Source organism: Talpa europaea (assembly GCF_964194135.1).
Source record: "Talpa europaea genome assembly, chromosome: 1".
In the NCBI taxonomy this organism is placed as follows: Eukaryota; Metazoa; Chordata; class Mammalia; order Eulipotyphla; family Talpidae; genus Talpa; species Talpa europaea.
Genome location: NC_140073.1, coordinates 81,197,962 through 81,213,825, shown reverse-complemented (window position 1 = coordinate 81,213,825; position 15,864 = coordinate 81,197,962). Strand labels below are relative to the sequence as shown.

Below are 15,864 nucleotides of genomic sequence, written 5' to 3'. Positions count from 1 at the left end.
AATCATATTTTAGAAGGTCAGAACTACAGGCTATGAACAGAGTGCTCCCCATACCCAACCTAATAAAGGAGAGAGCACTCAGCCCCAAGTAACAGTTCCAAAATTTCAGTACCTTATGAATAAAGAAAAAAATTCCAGGAGAGGAAAATAAACAAGCATAAAACATACCAACAATGGAGATGAGAATGAGATCAAACTCCATACCAACTGTGTAGGCCAGAATACAGTGGAGTAAAACCTTCAAAATTCTGAACGAAAAGTGCTTTTTAACCTTGAACTCCACACCTGAGCTATCAGTCAAGGATATGACAAGCACAGAGACCCTTTCAGACGTGAAAAATTATTTCCAATGTAGCCTAATTTTGTAGTTCTAGAAGATAAATCTAGCAATTCTAGAAAATAAAGCAATAAAGGCAAGGGAGAGAAGCACAGAACAGGGAACAAGAGGTTCAAGATGAGAAAATGAAAGGACATTCCAGTGACAGCTCTGCACTGGTCCAGATTGAGTAGGGCACACGGAGAGCTGCAGAAAGATTCCCCAAAGGAAAAATATGATGGAGTGTTTGGAATGGTGCTTGAGTGTCTCAGAAACTTACTAATGGGTGAATGACAGATATATCAAGTGGAACATTTGGGGAGAAAGGCAGTAGGCTGAAAGAAGGCAAAACAAAAGAGAAGAAGAGACCATTTCAATTTCTGAGCAAAACAAACAAACAAAAAAGCTAAAAAGAAAGAAAAGCTGCAGAAGCATAGTGCACTGCTTGGCTCAGCGGAGAGCAATATTTAGGTAGAAATAACAATGAAAGCACTGCTTATGGATGTAAAAATTTTGATCTATTTTGAAGGAAGGCAGAAAGTGATAGTGAGATGAGAGACAAACCCCCAACTAACACCAGAGAATCAATAGAAAATATCAAAACTTATAAATATGTATTGAATTTTATTTAAAGAGATATTACATGAGCATATTACTTAGAACTGTGCAGATGAAAATCACCTTATCCAAAGCCTGGGCATTCACCTGAAGAATACAGAAACATTAATTCAGGGATACATGCACTCCCATGTTCATCACAATACTCAAGAGCTGGAAGCAACTTAAGTGCTCATGGACACATGATTGGAACACGTGGTATATATTCATAACAGAATACAATTCAGCTATAAAAAAGCAATGAAATCCGCCCACTTGCAACAGCCTAGATGAACCTAGAGGGTTTTAAGCTCAGTGAAACAAGACAGATAAATGTAAACACCACACAATTTCATTCATATGTGGTACATAAACAGAACAAATAAAATAAATATAAACAAAAATTGTTTTCAGACTTTAAGACCAAATTAGTGTTTATCAGATAGGGTAAAAATGTCAATTGTATGATGAAGAATGAAATTAGATTTCTAATGGATAAATCAATGTAATATATTCAAATTTTGATCATAATGTACACTTGAAACCTACACAATGTTATAAACCAAAGGTACTTCAATTTTTTAAAAAAAGAGTTGACACTGGCTGCCTTTGTGAAAACACATTGGGAGATGACATGCAATGTAATATTTCACAACAACAATTGGATTAATAGTTAAATTTCTAAATCTGTGCATCTATTTGTTTTTATAAAAAGTAAATTCAACATCTTTTCCAGAGATGATTAGAAATGGTATTGGAACCAAGCAACAAGCAAATATAGATCATTTGTTTTCATATTTACTGATTTATAAGGCTGGCCTTCATTTTCACTTATTTTATGTTCTCTCCTCGACATAATACAAGTTTCAGAATAAGGGGATTCTACTTTCTATTTCTTTAGTCTCATAACTTCTTTCCAAAAAGCAGGTTTATTATTTTTTTAAAAAAGGAAAGCAAAGGAAAGGACACTTGCACAGACACAAGTGGGCAGAAATTACTGCCTCTGAAAGGGACAGGTTTGTGAAGAGATGCCTGCAGAAACACAGGTGGTCAGTCTTGGGAAGAGAGCTCCTAGTCTCATTACTTCTTCACCCTCCTAAATATACACAAACACATGTGTATATAGACACAGAGAGATGCCACCCCAAAAAAAACAAAAACAAAACAGTGCCTCTCCTTTCACCAGTACTTTTTGTTAATGACATGGAGATACTTTATGTGATAGTTATTTATAGTTATTTATATTCTAGGTAACTGAAATGTGAAGTGAATAAAATAAGTAAAATCCATATCCTACATTATAGTACTATTATTTTAAAGGCAGAATAATTTATGTTATACTATTTAGGTAATATAGCCTATTTATTACTTATTGGGAATATGGTAAAATTAATACTGTGTTCTCTAAGGAAAAGTAATTAGAATTTTTAGCAGTAAATCCCATGCCTTATATAGGTATACTTTTGATATCACAGAAATAACACCACTAGGAGTTTATTATATACATATGCTTCTAAGGTACATTAAGATCCATGTACGTAAAGTTATTTCCATTTAATCAAATTCCAAGGACAAATATTTCATAGACTCGGAACATATATTCAAAAAATTAACATTTAATTTTCTCTGAAATTCCTGAATTTTAAAACATATATATAATAGAATTTTCCCTTAAAGTAGCCTTAACACTGAACACATCATTACTTAAGCTATAATTAAATATTAACTTATATAAGATTTTTTTTCTTATATGATATTTTCATAATCTCTTTTTTCACTTCCAAGGAGATTTATTCCATTTTATCTTTTTTTTCTTTGAATAAAAGTCATCAGTCCTGCCCTTTATATTCACTGAGCAGGAGCTACTGAAATTAAAACTTTCTAAGAGTGTCATATAGAAAGTTTTAGCCCAAAAAGTCGGTCAAATTACTTATGACTATATGGCTTCAAACTGATGTCCCCTTTTTTTGTGTGCCTAAAGAAATGCATGCAAAAATGAACATAAACTCAAGAATAATAGGGCCTTCCTGGTAGTACAAGGGGTTAATTCTCAGTACTATGAAGCTACAGCAGCCACTGCACCATGAGTTTGGTCCCTGGCCAGGGAACTCACCCACATGGCACAGCAGACCTCTCCTATCTCACCCTCTGTTCCTCTTAGCAGTGAATTTCAGTAGGTCTGCCTGTTCTGTTCCCCGCTCTGTTTCTGGTGAATCCTCTCATCCTTTCACCTCACCCCTGCACCTCTAGCCTACACCCCAGTTCTTGTGTTCATAAACAAATCTTTTAAAAAATCAAGAATAATAACTATATTAGAAATAATAGCTAACATGAATTAAGTAGCCACTACACTAGGGATTTCAATATGCTATTTTCCTGAATTTCAAAACACTCTTGTGAAGTATTTATTATCCTCATTTTTGGATGGATAAATAGGAATCAGAGGTTAAATAACTTTCTCCTCTTTGAATACTTAGGATTTGGATAGGACTCTGCCTGTGCACAACATTTTCGTTTTTTCTGTATACTACATTCTTCTAGTATACTGATGTCTTAGGATGATGTAAGAACCTCTCACAAAGAGAGAAATAAGATCTTTTTTTTCTTTTAGGCCTTATTATTCACAGCCAAATTTGTTTTCCAGTCTTTTTATAAACTCTTGCAAAACAGAATTTGGAGTGATGGAAATGTTCTGGAACTAGATAGTGATGCTGTTTCTACCACACTGTGAACATGCCAAATGTCACTGAATTGTGTACTTTAAAATGGTTAAATGGTAAAGTTTATGTTACATGTATTTTACCACAATAATTTTTTTAAATATCATTGGGCCCAAAGAAAGTACATTGGAAACTTATCCTCTACATATAAACAGGATCATAAACTTTTAAGCCACCTCTTCAATTCTAAGGCCACCCATTTAAATTCTACCTCTTTGCTAGTGAATCCCAAATTCATGTTTCTAGCAAAAACCTTGCTCCTAGATTCATACTCACATATTCAATTTCCTGGCCCACAGTTCCACATGAATTTCCAACAGGCTCAAAAATATTACATGTCCAATAACAGGTACCTGTTATCCCCTCCACACCAGCCCGCCCTAGGGAGCCCATATTCAATGATGGCAACTCCACTTTTCTAGGTGTTCAGGGCAAAACCTCAGTATTGTCCTATTCCCCTCGCCCTCCCTTGGCCCAGATATCAGCAAACCCTGCTGGCTTTATGTTAAGTCAGGATTTTTCACCAGGGTACTACTAACATTTGGGGGCCTGATATTTCATTCTTGTGTGGAGCTGTCCTAAGCATCCTGGGTAGTTAGCAATAACCGTGGCTTGTTCTCAGTGATGTTAGTCACAAAATCCAGTTGTGAAAACCAGAAGTGTCTCCAGCAATCACCAAATGTCCCCCCGAGGGTAAAATTACCCTGATTGAAAAACCATAGCCTTAAATATATCAAAATTCAACCCCTTCTCACCACCTTCTCTGCCATAACCCTGGTTCAAGCTATTATCACATCACTCCTCCCCATTTCCGCTGTGGCCTCTATCTGTCTCCATGTTTCCAGCATTCTCGCATTCTCAACTGACCATCAACAATGATCCCAATTAAATCACATGAAAAAGAAAGACATGTCAACATTCTCTCTCAAAACTCTCCAATGTCTTTCTCTCTCACCCTGTGTACAAGCAAGACTTGTATTTTGCCCTATGAGGACATACCTGATTAGGGCCCCATGAAGTCTCAGTTGGATCTAGTTCCCTGTTATAACTGTTTCAGTATGCTGGCTTCATCTTTGGTCCTCAAACATGCTACACATGCTCCTGCCTCAGGGCTTTTTGCCTCTGTTTCTTCCATCTGGAATTTTCATCACTCCAATCTCTTTATAGCTAGCTTCCTAACTTCCTTCGGGTTCTTACTCAAATTCGCTTCCTTACAGAGGCATCCCATAGCCCACTAATTAAAATTTCAATCTCTCATCTTTCACTGCATGTTGTTCTTACTTGTCTTACCTTTCCTTCTAAGCACACCACCTGACATACTTATTTAACTTCTTGATTGTCTGCATGAACATTAATAAATACAAAGGATTTGTCTGTTTTATTCTCAGTATTTCTCACATCCTAGTAACGGTACTTGGCAGATAGTGAAAACAAATAGTGGAATGGATGAGCCTCTTAGAACCAACACCGAGAAATGTTTAAAAAGACCATCAGTTACTGTGGCATCAGAAACTACAATCTCTTCATCCCCACCAAGCATGCAGACATGAATAGTTATATGTTTACTTAAAACAAGAAGCAACATTACTCCCTATCTGATACTTTTGCTGACATGATCTTTTTCTCCTGGCATAGATGAGAGATTGCCTGACACTAAATATAGATCAGAGGCACTCATCACAGTGATGACAGGATTCAACAGCCTCGCCAGATCAATGACCCCACAGCCTGCAACTCACCAGACACTCCCTCAGTACAAAATCCTTAGTCACATAGTATATATATCTTAGTTTTCATCAATATTGTGTTTCTAAAGCAAGGGCTAACTTAGACATACTTCTAATTTGGATGACTAACATCTAACCTGTGGACTCAAGGGGAAAAACGACATAAACAAGGTGTTCAAGTTGTTGATGATTATTGTCTAAGCTCAGATTAAGGTTTCTAGGTTTCTAGGTTTCTAAAATGAAGTATAATTTATCTGGGTCTCCATGGAAATCTGTTCAAATTCCAGATTACATGGGAACTGAGTTGTCAGAATTGATAACACACTCCAAAAATCACAGCTAATTTCAATTACAATATTTTTTTCATCTAAACATTATATAACAAACTCAGATATAAGTAGTACCAGATTCTCAAATATTGAGATTATCTTTGAAAGTGATGACCCATAAATGTTCCAGGACACATGACTCCTCAAACTGATTTATTGCTTACCTTTATAATAATGTTGCATTCATGGCAATATTATTTATAATAGCAAAACATTGAAAACCACAGAAATGCCAAACAATAGGGGAAGAAAAGCAAAGCAACAGGACATAGGATAAATAAGTTATTAAAAAAGCACAAAAGAATACTTATGCAGTCATTAAAAAGATGAAACTGATCCAGGTATACTAAAAAATAATGTTTATCAGAACATCACTACATAGTAAAATCTGCATAAAAGATGACTCAGAATGATTCTGAACCATACTGAATTCATTGTATGAAGCAAAATGTATATCAGCATGGACATTTATGTATGTATGGCCAAATTAGATATTTTAAGTTCTTCTTTATCCTCCATTCTCTTCTCTGCCCCCTGCCTGAGAGACTGGTCTGTATGGAAACATCAAGGCCTGCCATGCCTTGTGGTTTTGGGTTGAATTCAGACAATGGGAGCCCTGACAGAGGATGTGAGGTCAACAGTTGTTTGTCCCCTTAATCCCCTTTTCATTTTCCATAGCAGGTTGATTATTTTCTCCAAAGGCCATAGTATCTGTCAAGTCTCCTTTCCACCAAGTGTTTTTTCTCCAGAGACCAGAAAATAATTCCTTTCGTTGCTTCTGTGGAACTAGAAGTCCTCTAGACTCCCCCCACACACACTAGCTTAGGGACACTCAATTCCTATTGCTGGTCTTAACTTACTCACACTTTCTCGCCTTTGTAAACAGTCCTTTAATCAATCTCAATTACCTAATTTGAAATAACAATTAATTTTTTGGCAGAACACTAGTTAATAATATAGTAATAATTTGTGTGTATGTTGTATGTGATTTATATACAGATATGTATAGAGATGTACTTACATATGCAATGCAAATTTCTAAAGGATATACAAGAGATTAGAGAGTGGACCAAATTTCTGGAATTTTGCTTTCATTTTTCATCTTAACTTTTTCCTACATTTAAAATGTTTAGTCACATACAAATGAAAAGTTTTGCTATTTAGAAGTGAAACTAAATGGGAAATAAATACATTATAACCCTTTGGAGGACACATTAAGAAGGGAAAGTAGTAATCAGTAGTGGGAAGATGAGGGCAATGCATAGATGTTCACTGTAAACAAAGCTGTGTGTCTGATGGGAAGGCTTCACTTTTAAATTTGTTTTTAAGATTGATTTATTTATTTATACAAGAATGGGGGTACAGGTCAGAGGCATGGGAGGGTGAGAGAATTCACCAAAGACAGTGTGGGGAGAACAGGCAGATGGACCCAAGACACTGCTGAGGGGAGCAGCGGGTGAGAAAGGAGAGGTCTGCCCGCACAATGTGGGTATCTCCCTGGCTGGCCAGGAATGGAAGCCGCGCTGCAGAGGCTGCAGACAACTTCACAGCACTGTGCTCAACCCGCTGCGCCACCGGGAAGGACCCACTTCTAGAATTTAAGCAGGACAGCTATCAAAGTACTTGTCTACTGTAGAGTAGGATTTGTACCATCTTATTTCAATTACCTACTTTCAAATTTATTTTTAAAATTTGCTTCAGAATAAGCACATTTTTCTTAATACTTCTAATATGTGTCTCAGATTTGCTACTTTCCATTTTAATTGTACTTTTTTGAAAACTTTAAATAAAATCACAGTCATTGATATGCTTATTTAGATTTGGAAAAATCATTAGTCTTTGATGATTTAAAAAACAGCCCCATTCACAGAAATGCAATATTGACTTTTAGGACAATTTCCATAGCTTCCCAAAGCTACTATAAGCAAAAAATGCACTCTCTAATGTGATATTAGAGCCCGCAATTAAATTAATTTATAGGGATTTTAATGCAATTAAATTTCCTACAGACTATATCACTAATGGTACTGTTTTTTTACTTAATACACTTTACAGCATAACTCACTTTCATTTTTGCAAAGTCATTTAAATATTACAAATATCACTTTTCTACATATTTCCATGGTGGCAGAATACATTTGCAGTCTATTTAATTTACGGATGACGAGGCCAAAATGAAAACTCTTCGAGGATCATAGCTCTTCTGCAAAATCACATTTCCCAATTCTATGACATTAAGTGTATACAAGTCATCTGCATTTGCAAGAATGGACTCTTGAAATGATAATAAATTTTTTAAATGAGCTGATTGTGAAACTTTAAGAAAATTAAAATTCAGAGCAAAGAAAAACATCAGTGATACAATGAGTCAAGATGTGTGGGGTTCATAATATAATAAAGTATTGGCCTTTAAAATTAAATTTAAAACATCTTTGCCATGGCAAATTAAGGAAATATTTAGAGAAGAACATAATTTATGCAAGTCTCCAGACCTCAACTCAGCTAATTTATATTCTTATGTATAAGGCAGTTAAGGATCTCAAAACACATTAAGGCAACTTTCTAGACACAACTAATGAGCAAAGTACTTAGGATAATTTTTCATGCTCCAGACCTAAATATATATATAGGATTGATACTAAGATGCATGCAATAAGAAATAGTTAACTAGTTTATACTAGTTTTAGAAAGAGACACACAAACTGGTCCAAAGGATTTGTGGCTGGGATATCAGCTAAATTCAGATATCACTTTTGCTACAAATGTGCTGCACACTGGTGCTGTATTTGACAAAGGAGAAGCAGATGTAACTATGGGAATCATAACTTTAATTGACAACAACATAAAAATACAGAAGGATAACAAGTATCACAGATGCAGGTGAAAATTATGCAGGAATAAAAATCAAATGTAGGCTTTATAATGAAGAGTTTACCTTCTCTCTCTCTGGATATTTCCCACTGTTCCACAAAGAAGAACAAGAATGGAAAGAATATTCTTCTCATTAATGAAAATGGGACAAAAGAAGAGTCAGGGCATTCCTACCTGGTTTCCAGATGAACTGATTATCCCTTTTGCCTTCCAAATGAGCTGCATGGGACAGCAAGAGAGAAAGTAATAGAAATAGCTTCTTCATGCTCCTCTGTACCCAGCAAGTGACAGCCAGATTCCCTTTTGGAAACATTCTTCAGATTTTCAGCCTCTTGACTTGCCTATTCCTAAAAGAAAAAAAGAAAATCTGATGACTTAATTCTATATAGGATTAAAAAAAAAAAAAACTCCCTTTGCTAGAACCTTTATCATGACAGTATTACAAAGTTTCCATTACCATAGAGTGCATCCAACATTAACATTTTAAGGTCAACTGATAATTAGCCACGTTTTCGATCCTTACCCAATGAAGTCATTATAGGCTCGAGGGAGGCCACAGTCCCTCAGTCAGTTCACTTTGATTTTTCTAAGCAAGGTTGGAAGGTGCTGGTATATTCCCTCCTTCAATTCAGCCAAATTCCTTAAGGAGCTCATGATTTAGAAAGATACATAACAACATCCAAAATAGGATGAGAACTGCTCTCACAGTATTGAGAAAGTTAAGATGGAAAGATTACAGAGGATAATTAGTTGTTCTGTAGTGAGAAAAAAAGAAGGAAATCTCACATAAGATGGCCTTAGGAAAACCTAAGGGCTTGAAGGAGCCAAGAGTAAGCATTTCAGGCCAAGAGAATTAGGTGCTGAAATGCATTTTCTGTTTGGGGATGGGTGAGTGGGACTGTGGCTGCTGTGAAAGAGGCAGAAAAGGAAGAACAGATGGAGATGAGATTTACATCACAGGTTGGGAAGCAAATTATTAAGAGCCTCGAATGTCATGTGAGGGATGTGAACTTCATTCTGTAAATAATGACAATGAGAATCGTAGGACAACAAATGACTTTTAAATAACTGTCATCAATGTGCATAATGGATGACAGGTGGAAAATGCCAGAGAAATGGAGGCCTGTTTAGAAAACCAGTGAAATCAGACAGGCAAGTATGGATGAATGCAAGGGTCAGGAGAGATTGGAAAGGCAGTGCAGAGGCTGGAATAAAAGGATTTGTTTAGCAACTGAATAGAATATGAGAGAGAAGGTAAAAAAGACAGCAAGAATCCAAACTTAGATGACTGAACAGAAGGGACCCCTTTAACCAAAGAGGCGAAAAAAAGAGGGAAGTTTGAAAAAGAAGACAGACAGAATTTCCTCTATAAAACATGAAGTCTGAAGGGCCTCCCCGGTGGCGCAGCGGTTGAGCGCTGGCTTGCGAAGCTGCCCGCAGCCTCTGCAGCACCAATTTGATCCCCGGCCACAGGTGAGGGTCCCACATGGCACACAGACCTCTCCTGCCGCCCGCTGCTCCCGTCAGCAGTGTACTTCGGTCCTTCTGCCTGCTCTGCTCCCACTCTGACTCTGGTGCATTCTCTCACCCTCCCGCGCTTCTGACTGTACCTAGTGCTTATATAAATAAATAAAAATAAATCTTTAAAAAAATAATAAAATAAAAAAATAAAACATAAAGTCTGATATGCCTAAGGGATATCCAGTTTCTTGAAAGATAAGAAGAAAATTCTACTTCAAGTTAAAGAGATATAACTTGCCTTAGTACATGTATTAAGAAACTATAGTAAGAGACACACATATGGGGATGAATTGAACAATAAAAGAATATCAAGAGAAGTTACTTCCACGAAGATGCAGCCCCCAAATTGCTAAAAGCAGGGAGCAAATCTGAGTGTGAACTTCCGAGTGACCAAGAACATGGCTACCATACCTCACATACATAACAGAAACTCACAGTCTCCTTTTTTAAGATTGTTATCACTGTAGGAGAAGCCACAGCCCTATGCCAAGCACTGATGGAATTTATTCCATGAGTCCTTGTAAAGACAATGATGTGCTGAACACATTTCATCAAATAAAACAGACAACGACAACCTATAAACAGAGTCTCTGTGCAGTCCTAGAGCACTCCTGGAACACTGCAAGGGCACGGGAGCAAAGTACAAATCAGTAAACATGACTCAACAAGGAGTCAAGCAATGAAGTTCAAATACAAGCTGTCTGACAGGCAGCCTCGAACCAGGGATGAAGAGAATACTTGGGTAAGCAACCAGGAGCTTTCCCTCAAATTGCTGTATTGTATATCGCTAACAGAAGAGTAAAAGGTAACTGCTCCCAGTGAGACCAAAAAGAGTTATTTTTCTTGACTGTTTGTCCTCAAGAGATGCCTATTAGACTATTTCATGAACCCCCTGAGACACTACTGGACACTTCAAAAATCTTTGGCCCAGAGAATATGATCTGGCCACATCCCTTATAGTGAGCATCCAGAAGTACAACTGGTGACAACTGTGCTATTACTAAAGGTTAATCAAAAATGGATTTAAAACTATAGTTTATTCTAAGGTCTTAGCTAGCACCTAGGGTATTTCTGTGTGAATCAGATAAAGGTCTCCTCCCAAGTTAAAAAAAAATCTAAATTAATACATTATTACACAGTCTGAATTGCTCTGGCCATGACACCTTTTGTAGATGCAGTCTGGGTGCACACAGAGGGCCATGTTGCTTGCATATATGAAAATTCACAGACACAGGAGACCACCTCTGTGCCCTACCTCCTACTGTCCCGGTGAGAAGACTGTCACCCTCAGAGCTGGAGCTGCAGGGAACTGGATAGCAGAGAGTGAGTGAGGAGGCAGTGCAGCCACAGGCATGCATGCTTTCTATTATGCCTGCTCTGTGGAGGCTCCAAGGCCCCAGGATCATGAGTGTGTTTATAGAGGAAGGGGTTAACCCTTCCAGCTAGAAGCCTAGAATCTCAGCTCCCACCCACAGGCTTCCATGTAAGTCAGTATCTGTATGCAACAGGGATTGTGTCCCCTTGCATGAGGCATCTTTGTACATATACACACATATATGCACATACACATGAGCACATAAGCACACATGCACAGCCCTAGACAATGGACATTTCACATTGTTGATGGCAAATTGCATGCCTTAAGAAGCAACACAATGAACATTTTGGAAATTGTATCATGATATGTCAGACTCCGCCTAAGTCTTTTGTCTCAATGGAAAGTTATTCTACTTCTTTTGAGAGGTGAACAGAAGTCAGGCTATTTTTTTCTTCAAAACCCAAAACAGAATTCTCTCCCATCATGTGTATTCATACCTATGCCCACAAAAATGGGTGATTAATTCTTCACAATGTATATTTGATACAAAGACTTTTGTTAGCACATTTTTCAGAGGACATATTGCCAATAATTCCACCGAGGCAACTGAAAAAAAAATCCAAATCTTTCACCCATAAGAAAATATAGCTTTCAGTGAGTCCCACAAAACAAAATAGTTGAAAACTATGCCACAGGAAAGTAAATGAACTGGCCTTCTGAATAATGATAGATATAAGTTATTCCATTGTTACAGAGCTTTTAATTAAAGTGATGAGTTTTGTTTTAGGGTAGTTGAGCCTAAGCTATTATTACTATTATTAAAATAATAAGCTAGGAAGACCAGTACTCCATTGAGAGCTCTTCTATGAAAGAAATCATCAGGGTATAGGAGATGACTTTGTCATTCTCATTAGTGGGAGACATACATCCAAAATAACTAAAAGTATATTCAAGTCATTAAAATGTAATCTAAAGAGAAGAGCAAAAGCATATTTGCTCCACTTCAAATAGCTATATCAGAGAAGCCAAAAAGAGATCTTAAAGGATTAGGAGGGTCCAGTGAGACTGTATATGCCCTGAAATGATGGCCAAGTATCCATCTAAACATATTTTGAATTTTACAAAAAAAAAGGAACTCTCACATTTAAATTACCTGAACACAGGTTCTTGTGAGCTTTTAGGCTTCCTCATTAGCGCCAATCCCTGAGCTCACTCTGCAAAAGGACCAGTGTCTTTAAGATCCTTTTGGTGTATACCAACACCAGGACTCAACACTCAGAGGAAGAGCCCAGTGTAGAGTGGCTCAGAATGTCTATTGGATATTTGGGGTCACCATACCTCCCAGCTATCCCTGATTTAATGAGGTCTAGTGCCAGTTGGAAATCTAAGACTGATCTTGACTAACAAAAAGAAAAATCTGGAACACCGATCCTAGAGCATGAACAAAGGAATCTTAATTTAGGATGCCATGATACTCTTACTCCTAAAAACACCCACACCTATAAGCCTGTAACTCATTACCTCCCCTTTCCCATGAAACTTGAGGATAAAGGATGGAAAACTAGATTTGATGAAGCTTCCACCATTTGCAATGCTGCATACTTTACATACATAAGTAAAATGAGAATCTCTGCTGAATTGAAGGCATGTGTAGGATGGAATCTGAATGAAAGTCTGTCTTACTCTGCTTAACCATTCTGATTCTCTTCCTCCCAAATGCTTGACACTCACTAAATTATTCCTTGGAAGACAGTGAGAGTCATACTTACATCTATTACTTGAGAGGCCACACAAGAGTTCCTTATAAGCAATGTGAGAGGAAATAAAAAATGATCAGAGATTCCACTCCTCTGTTTGTTTAAAACAGAAGGGGAAAATGCTGTTTTATATATATATTTATATATATATATTTATATATAAATATATATATAAACTTATATATATATATAAAATACAAGAAGCATGTGCTACCCATAATGGCATGAATAATTTTTATCATGAAGGTTGTTGAGTTTCCAAATCAACTTATTTACTATATATCTTAGTATCTAAAATGTATTTGCAAGGTTAGCTCGAAACTGATGAAAACTAAGAGAAATAAAAAACATAGTTTCTCCCTTTAGCCTCAGTTTTCCAATCATTTAAAGGCCATTCAAAGTATGAAAAATGTGTCTTACATTTCATAGGCATTTTATTTTCCCTTCACTGTATTCTTATTGTTGAAGTCCTTGAATAATTAAAGGCACAGAACTTTAAAATGAAATTAAAAAAACATCCAATTTGCTTTCAGCCTGAGAGAATCAACCATGAATGGGAGAGAAGCAAACTTGACCATGCCTATCTCCATAGTGCCATCTCGTGGCTGCTGTGCAGAGGAGACAGCCCAGCAACAGGGATGGCAGGAGGGGGTCCTACTGCCAGGACCCACTCAATTGACCAGGATAATGATTCTGTAACAGGGTGGTCCCCAGAGAAATGGGAGGTTTCAGGTTCCCTGCCCCATCCAGGGAAGGGTGAGCTGAGCAGGGAGGAGGGAACCAGAAGGAGGAAGGAGAGCAAGACCTGGAGGAGGCACATGGAGCAGAGAGAAATGTAAAGAAACTACACTTGCTTCTTGGCCTTGGACTGATGTCAGGGGCTGGAGGAACATGGAAGGAAACACTTGAAACAGATGTGGGTGAGAGTCCCATGGGGAGGTTAACAAAGACAGCTTTAATCTTGATTTTAATTTTGCTCTTTTTCCTCCAGACTTGCCTGGCCCCTTGTGTCCCTTCCTATGTGTCCCCACCAGAAGGTGTCTTTAACTTGTAGCAAACTTTAGGGCCTTGGAGGTCTTGCTTTGGACCAACCCTGTTTGGCTGGGCATTTACCCACAAAAGGATGGGTAACTTTGGGTGCCTGATTTGGAAACTTCAGTCTCTCTTCTCTCTATCACACACTAATTGTATTAAAGTTGCTTTCCATTGAAGGTCTTATGTACTAGAGCATGTTTTGTCTTTATGCAGTGGGTGGCAAAACCTATTTAGAACAGGCAGGTTTGGGAGTCCTGCGGTGCCCCTCACCCTGCCCTGTAACAATTCCAATCAGCTCCCTATTCAAATGATTGTTTACTAAAAACTTCTGGAGAAATCATAGAAACATCTCCTTTTTTCTCACCTCTCTAACTTCTGCTTGCAAAATTGTACATTCTGTCTCTCTAGTTTTGTTCTTAATCTGTCAATATGTGAAGTATTGACCTAAGTACTTCACTTATCTCTCACCATAGTCCTATGAAGTACAGTATTCCCCATTTTAAAGATAAGGAAACTTAGGCCTGTTAAGTGACAAGCCAAAGGTTACAGAGGTAGTAAGTTGTTTGCAAATGATCTCTATGAGCTCTAAAAGGAGAAAAACTAGCATCGTAACCCAAAATCATGAAGGGTTTTTTTCATATCCCTGAAAGTCAAGTCTTTGTAACCCTAGGCAGTGTCTTTCAGCAGTTTCAGTGTCTTCATGCAAGCAATTTACGTATCATTTCAAGTCATCCTCGCATAACACTGAGACATTATTTCTATTTTTCAAATGTAAGAGAGAATGATCATGAAGGATGTTCAATAATTATTTCAAGGTGACCTCAACCAGAAAATGTCTAAGTTAGATCACTCTGGCCACATTCTGTTTATTGCATCACACATGGTGATGGCGGGACACTAGTCAGGGAACCTCATGATCCTCAGCTACAAAACAAAGAGGGCAGCCATTCCATAATTCTCAGAGGGTAAGGACGGAATAAAATAATGGCTAAAGAATATTTAAATGATCACTAGCCAGAGAATGAATGAGTGCTTGCTAAAGGGCCAGTATTTTTACAATTGTCGTTATTATCTCACAATTTAGAAAAATCCTCATTCCAGCAATATGAAATGGAGAGTTTGAAAGCAATCCTGCAGCAAAAGAATGGGCGATGATTTCTCAGCCTCCTAAACTTGTGACTTTGTGCCATATTTTTGAAGAGCTAAAAGCATTCTGTATCAAGAGTCCCATTAAAGATTCACACTGACCCTGTGAAGGAGAAAACAGGTATCATCATCTCTATTTTATGAGATAGTAACCTCTGGCCTCGCAATGACATGATGTTTAGTAACTTCTTTGAGACTTTTAAACCTAAGTCTCTTTCTCCATGCACCTCACTCTGCAGAATCCTAAATTAGAGTAAATAAAAGCATAGGGGTAGCTGCAAGCATGCCATAAAAATACACAATCAAGTGGTTTTCAGTTTACTGTAATGATAATTACTAGAGGTTTATATCACATCACAAAGCCACAGAAAATTCTGCACAAAGGCCACACAAATATTTTACATGTTCCTAAACAAATTGTTGCCACAATACATAAATGATAGAGGGATCAAAACAGATTTGTGAAAACCTTCAAAACTGTATCTTGAGGGCCTCCCCTGGTGGCGCAGCGGTTGAGCGCTGGGCTG

The 15,864-nt window shown here is 37.4% G+C and overlaps 1 protein-coding gene across 1 annotated transcript in view; it reads right to left on the bottom strand.

The window, feature by feature from the left end:
- The window catches only part of THSD7B (thrombospondin type 1 domain containing 7B), a gene marked incomplete at its 3' end in the record, with an annotated part of 691,568 nt that extends 682,389 nt beyond the window's left edge, over positions 1-9,179 (bottom strand). The window contains exon 1 of the mRNA XM_084247796.1: positions 8,735-9,179. Coding sequence (XP_084103922.1) covers positions 8,735-8,873 — 139 coding nt within the window. The 5' untranslated portion in view covers positions 8,874-9,179. The remainder of the gene's footprint in view (positions 1-8,734) is intronic.
- Between the last annotated feature and the right edge of the window lie 6,685 nt (positions 9,180-15,864).